The sequence below is a fragment of the Lissotriton helveticus genome, chromosome 3_2 (assembly GCF_964261635.1).
Source record: "Lissotriton helveticus chromosome 3_2, aLisHel1.1, whole genome shotgun sequence".
NCBI classification, from domain to species: domain Eukaryota; kingdom Metazoa; phylum Chordata; class Amphibia; order Caudata; family Salamandridae; genus Lissotriton; species Lissotriton helveticus.
In genome coordinates this window covers 493810532-493829787 of record NC_136062.1, presented here as the reverse complement: position 1 = coordinate 493829787, position 19256 = coordinate 493810532, and the positions used below count along the sequence as shown (strand labels likewise).

The 19256-nt window shown below is 48.3% G+C and overlaps 1 protein-coding gene across 2 annotated transcripts in view; it reads right to left on the bottom strand.

The window, feature by feature from the left end:
- Positions 1-19256, bottom strand: part of ARFGAP2 (ARF GTPase activating protein 2) — a 138264-nt gene that overhangs the window by 72211 nt on the left and 46797 nt on the right. For both annotated transcript variants that reach the window (XM_078684472.1, XM_078684471.1), the window contains 3 exons: positions 14131-14267; positions 8373-8504; positions 6992-7117 (listed from right to left, as the gene is read on the bottom strand). In XM_078684472.1, coding sequence (XP_078540598.1) covers positions 6992-7117; positions 8373-8504; positions 14131-14267 — 395 coding nt within the window. The remainder of the gene's footprint in view (positions 1-6991; positions 7118-8372; positions 8505-14130; positions 14268-19256) is intronic.

Sequence of the window (19256 nt, the reverse complement as noted above, 5' to 3'; positions counted from 1 at the left end):
GCACTCTGATGATAATTCTGGATCTTGGGCAAAAGTGACCTTGTACGCGGAAGATCCCCAGTTGCTATTTTCCTGGGACAAGCACAGTGGGACCAATTGCACTCAGGATAAAACCTGTCTCTCCGCTTGTTAGAAGGTGGTTCTGACACTATGGGCCGCCCGGATTTTTCGCTTTTTGAGAACCTAATTGTTGAGCTTTTACTGTGGGGGAGCCTCATAATCTGGGACTCACCCACAGTGAACTCATAATGAAGCAGACTGCATGGAGATTTTACTGGCGTCCCCCTGGCTTGACCAGGCCGCTGCGCAGCAGCTGGAGTATGGGACACCATGCTGGTTACATGCAGACACAGGTGTACATGCGTGTGCACACATGTAGGAGCTGCGCAGGGGAGATTCCTAGTGTGCGCAGTCCAGGAGCAGCTACAGAGTGAATGGCGTGGCCAGCTTATGCAGAATTGGGCGGTGACATGGAATAGGCTTTATACCCTGGGAAGGAACATGCCAGGGAAAGTCAGTGTGTTTACTGTGTTTTTACTTCATTATTCCCCTATGGGGATGTGGGACCCATGGCTAAAATGACTTCCACAAAGCCTACAGATTCCAGACACGCACAAATGTCTAGTGTAGCAGATGTGAAAATGAGTATTCTGCAAAGCCCAAAGTCATATTTGTACTGCTTTTGGGTCGTCCAGAAATGTCATATTTCTCTGAGTCCCTGGCTGGGGTCTGGCCATGGCAGGTTAGATTAATGACCTTTCTTCCCAGAGCAAGATCTTCCCTCCAAGGAGAAAAGATAGGTGGAGCTGAAGCCAATCCATCAACTGCTGTCGCTGGGTGCCAGGCACCAGTTTGCACCCAGGAGAGAAGGCAGTGAAGGGGGAAGGAGTTGGGTTTCAGAGGCCATGTGGCCAGAGACACTGGACGACTCCATTTTGAACAAACCAAGAGGCTGGACAAGAAGGAGGGAGCAGGGGCAGGGAAGTGATGTGTCGCTGTTTGATAGGACCCACAGAGACTTTCTGCCAGCCCCCTACTCAACTTTTAAAAAGTACTTGCACAGGAAGAGAAGCTCTCTCTGGGGTGTGGGCTGCTGAGGTGGAAGGTGCTGGAGCCTGGCAATGGGCAGTTGGAAGGAGAGACCCCCTGACTGTCACCCAGGCCCCTAACAGCACCAGAAGAAGCGCCCAGGACCGGTGCGCAGAAGCAGGGGCCTCTGCGCAGGGAGAAGAGAGGCGCAGGAGGAGAGCCAGGCGAAAGGCTGGTGCAGGGAGCCAGTGCAGACCACTCCCTGCAGAGTGCATCCTCTTGGAGACCCGGAGAGTGAAGGAGAGTGCTCCCAGTGGCTGGGGGGTGCTGCCAGGAGCAAGAAGATGCGAAAATGGGGCAGATCGGATCTCCAGGGGCTGAGATATGGCTCCCAGAAGGTGAGCGACCTTGGACCTGTGGCCCCCTGACGGCGAAGCGCGTGAGGCTTCGCCGCTGTTCCAGGAAAGGCCCCCGGGGTGGGTCAGGTCCCGGGGACTGCCCTCCAACGTGCAGAGCCTGCGGGGGTCCCGGGTGGGACCGGGGCCCCGGACAAGGAAGGAGGAGCCAGGGGCACGGGTGGGACCGGGCCCCCGACCAAAGCGCGGAGCGGCCAGGGTGTGGGCTCCCCACGTCGCATACCCTTACCCGGGGGTTCCGGGTGGGACCGGGCCCCCACCGAGGCCCCAGAAAGCAGCAGGAGCTTGAAGCGCCCCATGATGCCTTGCAAGGCATGAGGAATGGATTGTTTTTGGTGTTTTGGTGGCCCCCAGAGGAGAGGAGTCACCCTTGAGTGTGAAAAGGTGCTGGGGGGAGCTGCTGGAGCAGCGCAGTCTCGCCCCCAGCACAAAGCTAAGTCCCACCCTAAGTTTCTTGAGGATTTAAAAAGAATAACCCCTCAACTCTCAGCGAAGATTGCATCACCTCCTAGGCTGGAACTTTTGTTCTACAGCTGGGGGTTCATTGAGAAGTGCATCAAAGATTGAATGGCTGAGTTGGAGATGTCTCGAGAAGGGCATCCCCTGGAGGTGAACTGGCGTAATATCACTGAAATGCATTTATTAATGGTTATTTCTTTTAGAGGGACTGATGTTCAATGTGAAGTACTGGTTTAAGGTGATGTCACAAGCAAAGTGGATTTAAGTGGCTAGACACTCCTGCTAGGGTGTCTGGCGGTATTTACAACTTAATCCTGTGATCATCTGTGATGCCTTTAGGGGCTGTAATTGCAATGCATTTTTAATGATATCCAAATGTGCTGAGTACTGTCATTCTAAAGTGTGCGTAAACATGTATTCTTGCTGCTGCGCTTAGGTGAAGACCCCAGACTGTTAGCCCTTAAGATGTAGAGGTGTATACCTTAGGATCAGTAGGAGATGCTTGGTCAGGGTCATGTGTCACCAAGGCAGGTGTATCCCTGTTTACTGCTTGTTGAGGTAATGGGAGGGGGACGCCACTGGGATGGTGCCCCTGCGCAGGGCCCTCGCTCCAGGATAGGTTCAACTAATTGCATTGGGGGCAAGATGATGTGCATACATGGGAGTGGTGGTACTAGACCCCGCCCCCTGCGGGAGGGGTGGAGATGTTATGCAATGTCACAAACTAATTCCAACAGCTTATGTATATTTGTAAATTGGTGTATAGTATTGAGTAGTGTGTGTGTTTAATAAATGTACTCTTACTTTTATAAAGCAAAGTACAGACTGGACAATCAATTATTGAGTGTTATTTTTGCGCACCTGCAAATGGCGATTACTAGCCCACACCACCTCCCTTGAGTAACCCTCAGACTGCTCTGCAACGCTACCCTCTGAGAGTCAGGCGCTGCCCTAGGGTGTCTGGTTCCCAGTGAAGGACAAATGTGTCATGTAATTTGTGCAGGCCTCACAGATGCTGCCTCGTTTTCCAACATTGGTGTCTAGCGGCGGGAAACATAGTATCCCATTCTGGTGTGCAATTATAGCATTTGATAAGTCCAGTTTAGCCACACATTACCTATGCAGTAATGAGCAAATGGAAGAGCGCAAGGCTCTGAGAATGGTTCAAAGTTTTGGTTATGTGAACTAAAGGTATGGGAAAGGAAAGCCCCGCGCCCATATGTGTCATGTGAAGATATTATGGTTTAAATGTAAACTGTATTGATATGACCGCGCTATGTTGATTATCATGTGCTAGCGGGATGGTGCTTTCCAGGAAATTATTACATACAATTGTTCTAAACCATATTGTACACCTTTGAACCCTAACACTACATGCACTACACCTGCATGAGGAGGGTGTCTCCACAAGAGATAGGGACAGCAACTGATACCTACATCACAGAGGGGGGTGTAGGGGTGGATGGACCTTTATGGGGGTCAAGAGAAAAGGGGGTCCTGGGAGCTTCCCGCACTTTTTAAGGGCAGGGAGGGTTTCCACAGAAGGGGCCCCAGATATCCTTCCCCCGCTGAAAGTTTCTTGCTATTGGCGCAGGCCTAAACCACTTGAAGAGTGGGGCAGGAGGTTTCTTCACCCCGGGTAGTAACACCCCAGGGGTTCCCATGGTGGGGGACCCCAACAAACTTTTCCCATGGTGGGAGGAGGGTGTGGTAGAGTTGAGTGTCCAGCAGGGCCCCCAGGTTAACTGGTGGGGAGGTGAGCAACCCAGGGGTGGCCCCTGGTAGTGGGTGGCCCCAAGGAGGGTAGTTCTTGAGTGATGGTGTGTAGTGGTAGCCCCTAGGTGGGCTAGGTAACTGACCCAGTGAAGATCTGAGTGGGGGGGATGTGCTCCCTAGTTTTCAGTTGAAGGGTTAGTGGTGGACAGTGACCAGTCCGGTAGTTCCTGTGGGACTTGAACCCCAGGACCAGGAGCTGGTAGAGGGAACCTGAAGTGCTGGCTTGGGCGATGCCTAGCCGGTAACCAGTCAGGTAGGTCCTGTGGGACTTGGACCCAAGGACCAGGGGCATGGGGATGTTCCCCTAGCTCGAGGCAGGAGGTGGACTTCTGCATGGTAGTACCACCCTGAACACAGGTCGGGCCTATCTTCAGTGAAGGGACCCTGTGTTTCGCGAAGGGGTGGTGCAGACCTAGCCGGGATCTTTAGGGTCCCTGGCTGAGGGTGGTAGTACTACCCTGAAGGCAGGTGGGGCCTATCTTAAGTGAAGGGACGCTGCTCTTCAGAAGGGGTGGTGCAGGCCATGCAGGGACCATGTAGGTCCCTGGACGGTTTCCCAAGGCGCTGCCGGGAGATCAGGGAGAGTCATGAGAAGTGGGTCTGGGTCTAGCTAACTCGGGGCCCACAGGCTCTCTAAGAGTACTCCGGGAGGAGAGCGCGCCTCTCGGAGGGAAGGGTGCAGAGGCCCTGTTCTCGCAGTGGAGAACAAGAAAGGGGTCTAGGTTCCCAGGGTAGTTTCCGTGTGGAGCTACTGACAGGGGGAATGAGCTGTAGGGGGTCTGACAAGGCACCCTCAGTGTTCCTCCCTAGCACTGCCAGTGGGGTAGTGAGACCGGTCTGAGGTCCTATTTTTGGAGTTAGACTAGTGGTCAGAGGAGCTTTTCTGTGTGGGAAAAGCATGAGTGGCTGTGCTTTCTTTAGGGAAGACAGTCATCCCGAAAGGGTGGTGGCAGCAAATTGACCTCAGCTGCAGGCTGAGGGTGAGGGTCCAGAGAGGTGGCATCTTTAGGGTGCAAGGACCAAAACGGAGAGAGGGTACTGGTTGGAACAAACTCTGGAAGGGAGACCAGCTAGTGACCCGGGGATGGGGGTAGACCTATCCCGGGAGACCGCATCAGTGCTGAGGTACTGTATCCTTGTCCAGAGAACGGGTAGGCATAGTGTTGCCTGCCCAAGGGCAAAGGTGGGCCTAGTAAGGCTGAGTCCATGTAGACCATGAGTGACCTGGAGGTATCTAACCTAGAGCCGAGGAGGTTCTTAGGGTAGTCTGGGATCCTTGTCATGGGTGGAGATTTCTTGGATGGGAGAAGCAGGTGGTCTGAGCGGATAACTGGTGAGTAAGGGGGGTCTGGTCAGAACCCCTTATAACTAGTTATCGCTGACTACGGGAAGTGTACCCATGTAGAATGGCTACTTCTTCCCTGTAGGAATCATCTGGGCGCGAATTATTGAGTGTTATTTTTGCGCACCTGCAAATGGCGATTACTAGCCCACACCACCTCCCTTGAGTAAGCCTCAGACTGCTCTGCAACGCTACCCTCTGAGAGTCAGGCGCTGCCCTAGGGTGTTTGGTTCCCAGTGAAGGACAAATGTGTCATGTAATTTGTGCAGGCCTCACAGATGCTGCCTCGTTTTCCAACACCGCTTCATTGGTTGGCTGAAGCAAAATTGAAATGTAACAGACAAAACTGCGATTCTCCTCTTTGGCACTTGTCCCCAGCAGCTGTGGCGTACTTTATGGCCAGATGAGGTCCCTCTTCCATCCCCTCACGACGTCCCGGGTAAAAATCGGGGCATTTGCATCAACGAGATACTCGTTTGGTCCGCAGATTAAAAGGATATCAGGCTCTAATTTTGGTATTCTGAAATTGCTTAAAGTTTCTCCCAATGCTCCCCATCTCTGCCAGGTTAACGGTAATCAAAGCTTTGATAACCTCCTGCATAGATTATGCCAATGCTCTCTATGTCGGTTAACCCACCGACCTATTTAAGAACTGCTGAAGATTCAGAATGCCGAGGCCAGACTGTTGCTCAACCTTCCCAAGCGAGCAGGTGTCAGACCTCACCTCCACGCTCTGAACTGGCTCCCTGTGGAGAGAAGGGTGAAGTTCAAGGCCCTTGTGACAGTGCACTCTGCGTTATGTGGTCTTGGCCCGGCCTATCTCCAATCCAGATTTGGCTCATCATGTATTTTCAGGTAAAAACTGAAGACACTTCTCTTCAGATAATTCTCAACCGATGCTGTCAGCCTACCTTCAGGGATGCGCCGGACACTCCTCAGAATAGCTGCGTGTGATATCATCCAGACCCAACACTAGGCGGCGATCTATGCACAAGATATGAATTCAGCAGCCCACATGCCTCAAACATGCCAATAACAAAGCTACAGTAGCTACTTCTTGCCCAATTCCATGGCCACATGGAGCAGGTCACAGAATCACATAAAGAACTGGGTCTAGGAGCATTCCAGAATGTGTTGCAGCCACCAAAGCTGCTTGAAGAACATATTCTGCACATGTCTTGGACTCAATAACAAATCTACAACTGAAATTAGTGAATGGTATTTTCAAAACTACTGCATGGCCCACGCGTAAAGAGTTCTCAGCGGCTCATTTTTCTATACATTTCATGTTCTCTCTGCCAAGAGCAGTGCCTTTTGGGAGAGAAACTAATTTCTCTAATCCAAGGTAGCACACAATACCCATATGTAGTAGAATCCTAAAGCCTGTCCCATTCACAAGCAGCGCGTCATGCTCACGGAGTCCCATCCTGCAAGTGTCCGTACAACCAGTGGACGGAGAATACTGGAGTGGATTCTAAACTTAGAAATGGGCGAGGTCAGCTTCCTGGGAAATTACTGTCCCTCACCCCCTCGTAACCGCACACTCTCTGAAAAGATGCTACATCTTAGAATCAACAACAGACACTCCGCTCCACCTTCACGTGTGTGTTACTAAATCCTTTCCGAACTGTGACAGCTCTATTTGGCCATGAAGGAGTATAAACTCCTGGGCATTATGACCTTTCTTCACTCTCTGGCTGTCTATGGTTTTTAAATCATCGGCAAAAGGAAGACAGGAAGGGGAGTGAAGCAATATGTAAGATGTGTGAGACCATATCACGGAAGGCATCAATAGTGAAAGTGAGAAGGGACTGGGGGAGAGAAAAAGGGCACAGGAGAAGCAATGAACGATCAAGCAAGGAGAAAGACCCTGAAGTGGTGGCGGAGGGGAGAGTTGGTGGATTGACAGAATGGAAGTAATGTATGGGGTCACGTGAGAGTCAACAGGGTCTGTTCAGCAGTCTCATACTTGGGAGGTCCAGAGGTGAAACTGGAGTCCTCAAACAAGTCCAGCTGTGAGCGGGAGGATTTTGCAGCCACCGGTGTCTCCTGTTCGATGACCTGCATCTCCGACAGCACAGAATGCGAAACGGAGCTGAAAAACAAGAAGAGAATTAGAGTGACACGTAGGATACAAGAGGTGGGAGGAGTGTGACACAAGTAATAAACAAATGGGGATAGGAGATTAGAGTGACAGAGCTAGGAAAGAAGATGGGCAAGGAGATTGGGGTGGCAAAGTTAAGGTACTTGGAAGAGGAGGAGATTAGAGTGACAAACAGGAAACGGAAGGCTGGGCTGGAGTGATAACGAGCTAGAACACGTCAGAGGTAGGAGATTACAGAGACAGAGGTAGAACACGTGAAGGCTGGGGCAGAGGGATACATTAGGGATGAGAGTGAGAGCTAGAGCAGCTGATGGTAGGAGAATAGGATTAGGCTGCCTTGTAAAACACTACAGTGTAGCAGGTCAGTGTGACACCGAGTAGGGCATGAGACAGGAGCAAGATTAATGACAGCGCTGGAGCACGAGGGTTAGGATATGAGTGACTGAGCAGGACAAAAGGGGGATAGGAGATTAAAGTGCCACAGAGTGAGGAGACGTGAGGAGTAGGAGACTGGCTAACGCCTGGCAAATTCACATGAGGTGTCAGAAAAGAGGGTGAGAATGGGCTGGAATCCTTAAGTAGTAGTAAAAGATCAGAGACGAAAGCTACGAAACAAGAGAAGATAGGGGATAACAGTGATGCTGAGCTTGGACAGAAGAGGGGGCAGAGATGAGATAGAGAGACAAGTTAACAAACGAGAACAGCGAGAGAGGAAACCAAGTCAGGACATGACGGGAGCCACCCAGCCCAGTGATCAAACAGAAAAGAAACTATAAGAGTGAGTGCATGTCACAAACTTGACAATATAAACGCTAACAGATTACTGACAGCAATAAAAACCAATTAGATATTACCCTCCTGCAGGCAATCACCTCTGCCTATCAAGTACGCTGAATCTCACCTCTAATGCCCCTTCTGCCTTCCTGGAGCAAAGCCTCTCTGTCCACATTGTGAGGGCCTTTATGCCTCTACCATTCCTTTATGTAGTGACCCAGTCAAATTACAAACTCCACAAAAACAGTGCGAGAAATAGAGGGTGAAGATAAGAGGGGAGAAACAGAAGGCATGATCCGCACAGATTGCAAATCATCTCTCTCCATTCTTCCAAATTCTTCCTTTATCATCGTTGTATTCATCAACGAGCTTTGGCACATTCCTCTCTCTGCATTTTTGTTAGAGCTTCTGATACTATGTCACTTGTACTACCCACTTACAACGAATAGTGTGGATGATAAAGGTATTTTACCTGCGGGACACAAGCCCCATGCCCAGTCTCTCCGCCTGCTCACGTTTCTTCCCCTCTAGGGTCTGGAGTTTCTGCTCCTCTTTCTTACGATCAATCTGCAGCTCCTGATATGCCAATCGCATTGAGGTTACTCTAAAAAGAAAAAAAGTACACTGCTGTTATTTAGGACGTTCTTCCCCACTCTCTTCCACATCCGAATCAGGTGGTACATCTGGAATAGCGATGAACAGCTGTTGATGGAATTCCATACATGGTTAAACAATCGCAACCCTGACATTCAATTCAGCCTCCACACAGCAAAAAAACCTTGCCATTTCTGGACGTTGAAGTAAAGGTTGCACCCTTGGGACTTGTATCAACTTTGCATACCAACCCAACAGACGAGAACAATGCCCTACACTACAGCAGCCATCATCCACAAAATGTAAAAGACAATTTGACATATGGCCAATTTTTGTGCATCAGGCGCAACTGCACAAGAAAGGAGGACTTTGAAATCCATGCCGATGCCTTGACCACTACGTTACGAGAGAGAGAGGATACCTGAAAAAATTGTTAAAGCACTCGATGAAACGAGCCTGGTATACCCCCTAAGAACACCTATTAGTCAAGAAGCGTAAGTCACCACTGCATCGTCTAGTTTGCGTAACCACCTTCGGCCCTTACACTAATCCCTTGAAAAAAATCATCCAAAGCAATTGGCATCTGATTGAAGGTTCCAAGAAGAATATAGGACAACCGCTATTTGCACTAAAAAAAATGCCGCATAGGCTCCTGTCTGGCAGGTGGTCACACTTCCCTGTGACAGGATGCCTATTGGTCTGCCTTCCCCTGCTCAAGCTTGGCTCGGCAGCAGGAGGAAAGAAATTTGTCTCTGGTCGGCAGCAGCCATTTTGTGCTGTCTGGAGATAGAAGGCTGGTACCGGGAACACCGGTGACCCCATGAATCTCGTTTCTGAGGGGTGGAATTATATCTCCCACACCGGTTACAGGTGTGGGGGTATGAGTCCAACATGTTAGACACCAAACATGACAGGGTTAGTTTCAGCCGTTCTAGAGTTGGTCATCACGCGGTCGTGTAATGCCCCTCTATAGTAGTATATGGCTGCTTCATGGACAACCCGGGAGAATGGACTACGTAGGCTGCAGGGATGTCCTGCTCATGCAGGGGCATCCTCTCACTTAGAACCAAGCACCCTACCTTCAGGAGGAGGAGCTAGAGGGGTGACACAGGTTTTAAGTGCAGTGACGCTTAGAAATAGTAAACCTATATCTAAGTAATGGGTGCATGCACCATCTTACACAGGCTACAATGGCAGACCTGTAGTTCCATTTTGCATGGTCTCTCATGGGTGGCATAATACATGCTGCAACCCCTGGGAGGCCCCTATGCCCTGGGTACACGTGTACCTCATTCTAGGGACTGATAAAGGTACCCCAGTATCTAATCTGGAGTGCACCCAAGTACATGTCGTAACTGGTTAGGGAGAAAGCAGATAGACAGGGGTCTTGATTTGCAGGATCCCAGCCAGAGTAGCCAAAACAGTGTTACACCAGGCAAAACGTGGGGGTAACCATAAGAAGCAGATCCTACTTTCCTACAATGGGTACCTAGGGCATTGGGACTGAAGAGGGCCCACTAAGGGCCCCTCACCAAGCCCACGCAGACTGCCCCTGCAGCATGCATGCCCTGGTGCAGACAAAAAACAAAGTCCACATGGAACACTGCCTATGTGTCACGCCAACCAACACTGCCCAATATATTGATAAGTCACCCCTCTGGCAGGCCTTCCAAGCCCTAAGGCAGGGTGCACTATATCTCAGGTGTGGGCATATCTACATGAACAGATATGTTCCAACAGTACTAGGGTCTATTCCTTAATACTGTAAGTGCAAGGGAAGCCATAGAGAGGACATGGGCTGGGATCTTGACCACTCTAGTTCCACAGCACCATGATGGCTTCTCTGAACCCAGGAGTGTTTGTTACCAAACTTCTCCTTCTAATAAACCTACACGGATGCCTGTGTGAGATGTCTTTAAATATGCACTCGGAGGGCACCTCAGAGGTCCCCCCTGAAAACCTACCAACCCTGGTACGGTAATAGACTGGCTTTAGGCAGCCGACCACCACCAGACGTGTATGGACCTCTGGGTCAAGAGCCCCGGTTCTCTGGGAGCAGAAACAACGCACATCCTGAGCGGCGGAGTCACAACTTCTTCCCCAGGATGGGCACAGTGCTAAAGAGGGAAGCTTCAAAGGCATGTCACCTTTGTAATGCGAGGCCCCCAACCTTTGCTGCTATCAGATGGCAGCCCCTTGTTTATACCTCCAATTTGAGCTAGAAAACCTCTGAATGATAGTAGGGGTGCCCACCTCTGCCAACTCCAACCCTACGGTGCAGGAGGCGAGGTGAAGCACATCTTTCAGTCCCTATCATCTTGAGGATGGTGGGGCCCCCACCAAGCAGGGCTAGTACTTTGCCCCCTCCCACAGAGGGTGGCACAATTGAGGGTGTAGACAACCACGGGTAAGGTGCCAATTGGCCCTACCTGTCACTCCCTTAAAATGCCCATAAATCTAGTATTTTGGTAGTTCCCTAGACCCTGAAACCAGCTCCAGTAGACCTAAGAAGAACCACCAAGATGACGCCATGCAGAAAAGACTGACAACGCCCTCTGACTTGACCCCAGCGCTACAGGCCTGTCTGCAGCTTCAAAGAACCTGCGAAAAGAACGACACCTGTCCTGCAGCCAGCGACCTCTACAACCTCTGGGAGGACTGCCTGCCTTTGAAAAAGACCAGAACTCCAGAGGACAGCGGTTCTGTCCTCTAGAAATCTGGTGCCCTCCTGATTCGCGATCTCTGTCCACTCTGCACTAGACGCCTCCAGCCTGTGTCTAGGGGGCCCACTGATCCAGAACGGTTACCCAGCGGTCCAGAGTCAAAGTCTAGCATAGGCTGACCCCTCCAGAACGTGCCCTGCAGTGTGAATCCAAAGGCTCCCCCTCAACTGTGACCGGCTCCGGTGAGTGAAACCAGATGTCAAAGGACATCCCTGCACCCAAAGCCCCTGGGCCTTGAGGAGCCCGACTGACAGTGTCCCTGAGACCAACAGCATCCCTACTTATCCCTGCTGTCGCTGGTGCTCCACATGAAGCCTCCAGCTCAACATCTGCAAATCCAAGTTCTCCCATTCACTTGCATTGGGAGCCTGATACAGTGTTTGCACCCTGCCACCCCTCTGCCACTGGGGGTGTGTGGTTGGCGTTGCCTTGTGGCCCCCACACGTGCTTGCCTAAACCTCCGAAGCTTGAACCCGGAAACTGCTTTACTTACCTGCAAGCAGCGTATCTTCAAGCACCCCCAGTCTCAATTGGGTAACACTGGGCCCGACCTCCAGATTTGACCTTGGCACCCAGCCGTCCCTGCACCGCTGGTGGTGCAGTATTTGTGCTCACCTGAACATTGCCCTCTGCTGACCCTGAAACCCGAAGACTGGACTCCTAAGTTGCTTACTTACCTGTAAAACCGCATTATTGTTTTCCTCAATAGGTTATCATTGCAAAGATTGAAAGTGTCCACTTTTGAAACTGAAAAGAATTCCTATTTAAAAACCTACTTACCTTTTTGTGAAAATCTGGGTCTTAAAATAAATCTTGAGCGAAGTATATTTTTATAAAATTGGTGTGGATCCCCTTTTTGAGTCGTGTCATTTATTGGTCATTGTGTGCACAACTAATGTCTTACACTCCTCTGTGTGAGGCCTTAGGCTGCTCGCCCACACTACCACAAATAGAGCCTGTTAGACCTGGCATCATTGGCATGAGTCTCTCCTCCATTTTTTCTGTTTGCCTCCTCTGTTTACGATGTTTTGCTGGTATATTGCTTTGGGCACCGTGCCACTGCTGATCAGTGCCACAGTGCAAGTGCTCCCTATGTGAAATTGCTGTATTGATTGTCTTCCATGTTTGGCTTATTTGGTTTACTATTAGTCCCTAGTAGAGTGCACCAGGAGTGGCAGGGCTTGTAAATACAAATGCTGCTAGTGGGCCTGCAGCACGTGTTGTGCCACCCACAAGAGCGGCCTAGTAAAAGTATGTCTAAAGGTCTGCCATTGCTAGACCACGTGCAGTCTGACTGCCACGAGGACTGCGCAAGTACACCTACTTGCCAGTCCCTAAACCTTCCCTTAACTTCATGTTAGTCACCCCTATGGTAGGCCCAAGGGCAGGGTGCATTGTAAGCCCTGCACAGTGAATAGGCCAGGTGCCTCGGCCTGGCAACACCCACAACAAACCCAAGATGGGGGGAAATTCCCCTGCATGGACAAAGGGATCAAAGCCAAAAAGGGGTATAAGAGAAGGACCCCTGAACCAAGAATTTAGATCACTTCTGACAAGGAAACCTGAACCAAGGACAAGAAGCCTGCTGATCTAAGGACTGCCTACCCCTTCTGCCAGTGTGCTGTTTGTTGGGGGAATCCTGCATTGCTTCTTTATTTTTGCCAAGGAACCAGGAGAGAGGAACTGTGTGTGTACTCTCAATCTTTGCTAAGAAAATCTCCAAGGGCTGGAAGAGTGCCAGTCTCCTGTTGAAGTCACAGGGCTAAAGGACTTCATCTGCTTAAAGTGCTGTTTGCTGGAACTTGTGAATCCAGCACCTCTGAAAGAATCCAGCAATCCCGACGCCGACGGACGCCGCCGAATCCAGCTCGACATCGTGAGTAACGGCTCCAGTGTCCCGCTTCCTCGACGCCGGCCGCCGGGCCCGATCGACGCCAGCAACAACGCCAGTGAGTAGTGAGTTCGGCTCCAGCTCCAAGTGACCTCGTGTCTGCACCGCTGCTGATCGCATCGACTTCGAGCCCTCTCGACGCCGTGAGCGCTGCTCACTCTTGCAACATCGACGACGCCGTATCCTGCTTCATCTCGTGAGCGCTGCTCCCGCCTGACTTCGGTCGACGCCGCTGCAGATCGCCCCGACTCCGAGGCCCGATCGACGCCGAAGACGCGACGCCGGACATCTCGACGCCGCTGATCATCGAGTGCTTCACTTTTCCAAGGTACTGTGTTGTGGGGGTCTGTGCGACTCCGGGCTCGACGTAGCGCTCCTCGCGGTCGACGCCGAACCTTTGGATTAACTTTGCCTCGACGTCGTGTGACTCCCGTGTGGGTTACATTGTTGCCAAGAACTGTGTTTTAGAGAAGAAGAGTTGCTTTTGATACTAAAGACTTTGTGCTAAGAAGAAACCGTGCTTGAATTATTATTTTTCCTTCCAAGAGTATTTATTAAGACTGTGGTATATTTTTGTCGTTATTTGGTCTTGTGCTAAGCCTTATATAAAAATCCTTATTTTTATAATACTACTGTGGTGTGTCCATTTGTAGTGTATTCACTTTATTACTGTATGTGGTCATAAATGCTTAACGCACTGCCTCTGAGATAAGCCTGTCTGCTTTGCCAAGCTACCAAGGGGGTGAGCAGGGGTTATCTAAGTGTGTGATCCCCTTGCCCTGACTAGAAAAGGTGTGTCCCTATTTGTCAGAAGTGTATACCCCTGCCAACTAGAGACAGCCGCTTCTAACAGAGCCCTGTACACTTCTGGGGGAATATCTGGACTCTGTGCACGGTATAATCACCCAGTGGTATACCTTATAGAGAGCCAGCTTTCCACACCCTTATTTTACACAGAGCACTTGCCGGCAGCTACAGAATCCTATGCACTATGTAAAAAATAGTTTGGAATAAGCACTCACAAAGACTCGTTGGATTCTTTCCGGGCCTCCTCGGCTTGCTGCTCTTTCAGCTTCTCTGCCACTTGTGCTCGTCTCTCGATTTCAGTGAAGCTCTGACTGCTCACCTTCTGAGCTCCAAGCCCTTTTTTGGCACCCAACTGGACGAGAAGGAAAAGAATTGTCAATCATTGTTGAGTTCTGCCATGAATTCACACTTCATAACACACCAGCCACATCGCTTCCAACTACATGAAAACAAGAGACGCACACTGCAACAGTCTCCAACTGCTTATAACTAAATGAATCTTTCAGCTCTTCAATGAACATTAGTAACAGTTTGCACTTGAGCCCACAGTGACCTAAAAAAAGCAATTGGATTGTCAATACTTACTTTGCTCCAGACATGACTAAAATAGCAACGGTAGCTCGGCTCAGAATCTACATCCTAGAACTCTGAGTCTGAAGGCAGTAGAACCCAACCACCCATAATTATACATGGCCCAACGTGAAGAGTTTGCACATTTGCATGCCAAAAGCACGGCAGCCACCATTCAGGCAATCTCTCAAAGTCTGCCAAATTGTCGCCCAACCCAAAGAAGCATCTGCTCTTCTCCATTCACAGTCCTCAAAACCGAACACTCGAAACCTCGAGTTTGTTGATTTTATCAGAATAAGCCTTTCTAACAGGTAAACAATGCCTCTTAAAACAGCAGTGCAAATATTTTGTCCAATTGGGAGGAGGGTGGGTATCCTGGATCCTTGCAGAAGTCATACGACCACTCACACAGATTTTAAGCTCAAAGTCCATGACATCCAATGAACATAAAAAATATGAAGATTGTTTTAATGAACATTCACTGAACTAGAGCTAAAAGTTGACTTTTCAGGTGCATAACTACACACAATTCAGTTTATTATGCATGATTAATAAAAATCCATTGCATATACATAACATTATGCGCGCTCGTTAACATAATTTATACACAGTTTTAAAAAGGAGCGAAAGCCACGTTTGAGGTAGATCACCAGAAATACAACTTTCATGGTCCTTGTAGTGCCAGAAGAGAGAACATGTATATAAAAAGTCAGATTTCCTCCTGGTGTATCCAGTGCCAAGGAAATGGTAATCAGCCAAATATGTTGGGATATTTCTTGTTCCCGCGACCTTGACCATCATCCAAGAAGATTGCATTATACTTCTGGTCTGGCGGCAGTGCTTTGAGCGTACGTTTATGTTGTGCAAATTTACGCTGTGCAAAATAGGCCTTTAAAAGCATAATTTCAGGATTGAACAGTCGATCACTGCTTGAGCAAGCTTGCCAAATGTATCAGTAGTTTGTAAATCGAAGTGATGTTTCGGCCTGTTCTCAATCATTATAGGGAGATAGAATCTTGGTGTTTAATCAAGTACAACAATGTTATGCTTTATTTGTTTTATCAGATTACTCCGCGGTTTGATCAATACTGAGTGAGAGTTGAAGCAGTCTCCTAGGTACTACTTGAGAAATTGTGTGAAGCTGCAATTTAATTGTGGGCAGTAGGATAAAAGCAAGCCTTTCTGATTGAAGATGGGGCAGAGAGGTAAGAGTAGGACATTCAATAAACTTGTGCAGGTACATATTGTGTGGAGAAGATCTGATCTCCCCCGCCACATAAGCAGCAAACGATGTCTCCTGGTTTCCTCTTCCGTGGAGATAGATGAGGAAGAATCGGAACTATGCCCAGGCAATATCTCAGGAATTTCTCCTTCACCATTATATTGATTCCTGCGATCAGATACGTTTATGGTTTGGGTACAACATAGTTGTTAAGTACGAACCAGCTGTGTGCCCTTTCCGCTGATGCAGATTTATCTTCATCAGGGTAACTACTTTGATGGATATTATAGAGACTGCTTTTTTAAAGCTTATGTGAATTTCTAATGTCTCCCAAAGACTATTAAAGCCTTGCTGGAGCAAGGAGTCTGAGGTACACTCCAGCCGGTGAGTTTCTTTATAGTGACAGTTCAGCCCAAAGATGCCAGTCTAGTGTGCCTTGTTCCGCTTCTTTGATTTTGCGCCAACTCCTTATAAACAGCCCCCTTCTATCCAACTGCCACAAATGAAAAGGCACCTGGGTCCCTGTTATGTATTTGCTTATCGTGCACTCTTGATCATCTCTGATTGAACAAGATACATCTATATATGTGTCGTGACGCACTTGTCCATAACTGCAGAGAAATGATCATGTCATCGATATTGGATTGGACACGTCATGTGTTTTGCAGTTTGTGAGAATAAAGCATTGTAACTAACTTCGTTTGGGCACTTGGTTAAACACTTGAGCAGACAAGTGTCCCCGCGACACGTTAAATAAAAACCTTATTTCTGCGCATGGTTTTTGTTTATGATTGAATTTAGGCATCCACAGGGGCCAGTGCTATACTAACTAGAGCGGGGCACACTGAGGTGTATTGCCTCACGCAAGAATCCCAGCATCCAGAAGCTGGAATCAGCTAATGGTTCAATCTTTCTAAAAACATTAAGAGTTGCTCTAAGTTACGATGATATATGCATTTATGTGCTCTCAGATCCTGAGCGTGCAGGATTCATTTCAGTTGGCAGAGGTCTTAGCTCTCTATGGAACCGGACAAGCTCCTGGAACATTCCGATTACACTACAGTTCCAGGGCACGATTGAGGTTTCCCTCTTTTTTTTTTTTAAATAGAATGCTTACAGTTCTCCCTCTCGCGAGGCTTTTAACCCATTTCATCTTTCAGCTTTATGCAGCGTGCATCCTTCTTCAGGGAAACCCTGGCATTACGGAGTCACATAAGCAGACAAAGGATTCTACAAACTAGTGTGGAATGTACTTTACAATCATCTCTGCTTTGGACAATCTTCCATTACAGGGGCAGCCGGGAGCTCTTTTATTTAGTTTGTTTTAACCTGCAGTTGTCTATGCCAGGATTTATACAGTAAAGCTGTATATCCTGAGGATATATCCGGAGGATGCTGTCACCAGCAACGCACAAAGGCTGACTCTTTAATAACTGGTTACAACCAGCTGCCATCAGCCCTCACCATGCCCTTTACAACACTTAATTCTTAGCTGGTATACGGTGTAAAGGCTAAACCTGGCCTGGACTCAGACATATCATGAACAAAAAGAGTGGAGTCGGTACACAAGTGCATTGCCAGCTAAGGGAGAAATCACTATACCTCATGAGAAGAAAGACTTCTTCAGAGAAAACGCCCAGCAAACGTCCGAGTCCAACACAAGATGGCAGGAGTATAACGAGCATGTGCATTTACAGCAACAAATGCTGCTGACACACACCTCTCCCCAGGGGCAGATAAAACCATTTGTTCATTGTTAAGTAGAGGCTGATTGCAATTCCTCATCCACAGTCGAGTTAAGTGCTTGTCATGCTGAGTGACCGGTGAGACACTATCTGTAGCCAGAGTCTCTTTCCCAAGCATGAGTTCTAATGTTCTGGTTCCTTCAAGTCGTGCTGAGCGCCCGGTGAGCCACAGTTGGTAGTGAGAGTCTCTTTCCTCAGCACAAGGTCGAATGTATCTTATTCCACACCAGACAGAAGTGCTGCAGCCTCTGACTGCTTGGAGGTGCGGAGAAGTCTATGAACAGCTCTCCAATAAAGATGTGTCTGTGACACATTTCACAACTCCAAATATTTTTACCCAAAGATGGTGAGACTGTTCTGATCCCTGGTCTGCAAATACAGCTGTGTTTAACTCTTATCGTTAAATGTTTTAATGAGAAGAAGAAATGAATGGCAACCATTTCTAGTACCGTCTACAACTAAAACTATTAAATGCAGTAATAAAAAACCATTGTTTGTGTAAATCATTACAAACAATAGAGAAATGCCACGTATCCATTTTAATTTGCTTTTCCATATTATTAGAAATAAATGTTTTTAATTCTTTAAAAAGCCAGCCTCAGTAAGTGAAGTCGCATCTTTATCCCTCTCACGCCTTTAGGAGCACTTCTCTGCTTTTGTATACGTTCTGGAAATCTACTTCATTCACATCAAGCTCAGTCGGTTAGTAGCTTCCAGCTCCAACTCTCATAAGCCCATGGAGTACAGAGACTACAAGTGTACGTGGGTCTGCCTAGCCCAAAACGTCTGACTGATGAGAGCCGGGTTGTTATAGTGCGCAAGTTTTCTTCGCAGCACAGTATCTAATTTGCTTTGCTTTGAAACATGGAATGCAGATATTAAAAGGACTAGATTTGTCAATCACAAAAACTGCACAAACTCACCAGACCTTTTGTTATTAACAGAAAAAGAGTTTTATGAAGCACACACTAAAGAGAGAAGAGCTTTGGCTTGCCACAGATTGATTGTCTTTAGCACAAATTTTGATTGGGAAGTGGAAAAAGTGCTTGTACTGCACAAATTAACTTATGGAAAAGTGGGTGCTCAACACAGCCGGACTGAGTTGGTTACGACAAGAACGCACTGATCAAGCCATTAGATTTACAAGGTCCAAAGTACTCATCGTGAAACCGCAATTATTAAAGCCAACATGCGTTTATGGGCAGATTATCAATCCACTGGGTTGAAGGCTATACACTGCTATTTTGGTGCTTGGCACTTCAAACTTTACCCTAGAAGGCAAAGATTTTGGGTGTGGCTCCCTCCCCCCGGGTAACACAGACAATCCTTCTTAAGCCCTTTTTAAGAGGTTGCATTACATTTTGCAAACTGTAGTTTTATCGGTTTGAAATGTTATTTGTGTATCCCATGGTTGCCGGCTTATGTACAATACAGAGGCCTTGGTTGGATATAGTGAGAAGCCAATGACAAAAGCAGTAGGTTTGGCTCATGTATTGTAAGAACTGTGTGTTAAAAGCCTCTAGGCTTTTATGGAGAATTGTTATTACACTATTTTAAAGCCCTCTGTAGGCATCGTGTTACTTGGATTCTCGCAGATTATTAAGCCAGGCAAGGGCTCTGGTGTTAGTTCCTCTCTGAATACACCTGGGGGTGGAGGGATGGGGAGAGAACTCGAACGGCAAGAAACCCTTTAGGTCATCTTTGGAGGAATTGCATATTGTTTTGCAAACTTCAATTTTGTACATTTTTCTAATTTGATGACTGAATACTTGTAGGAAAGCTTACGCTGAATTTAGTAGGTCAG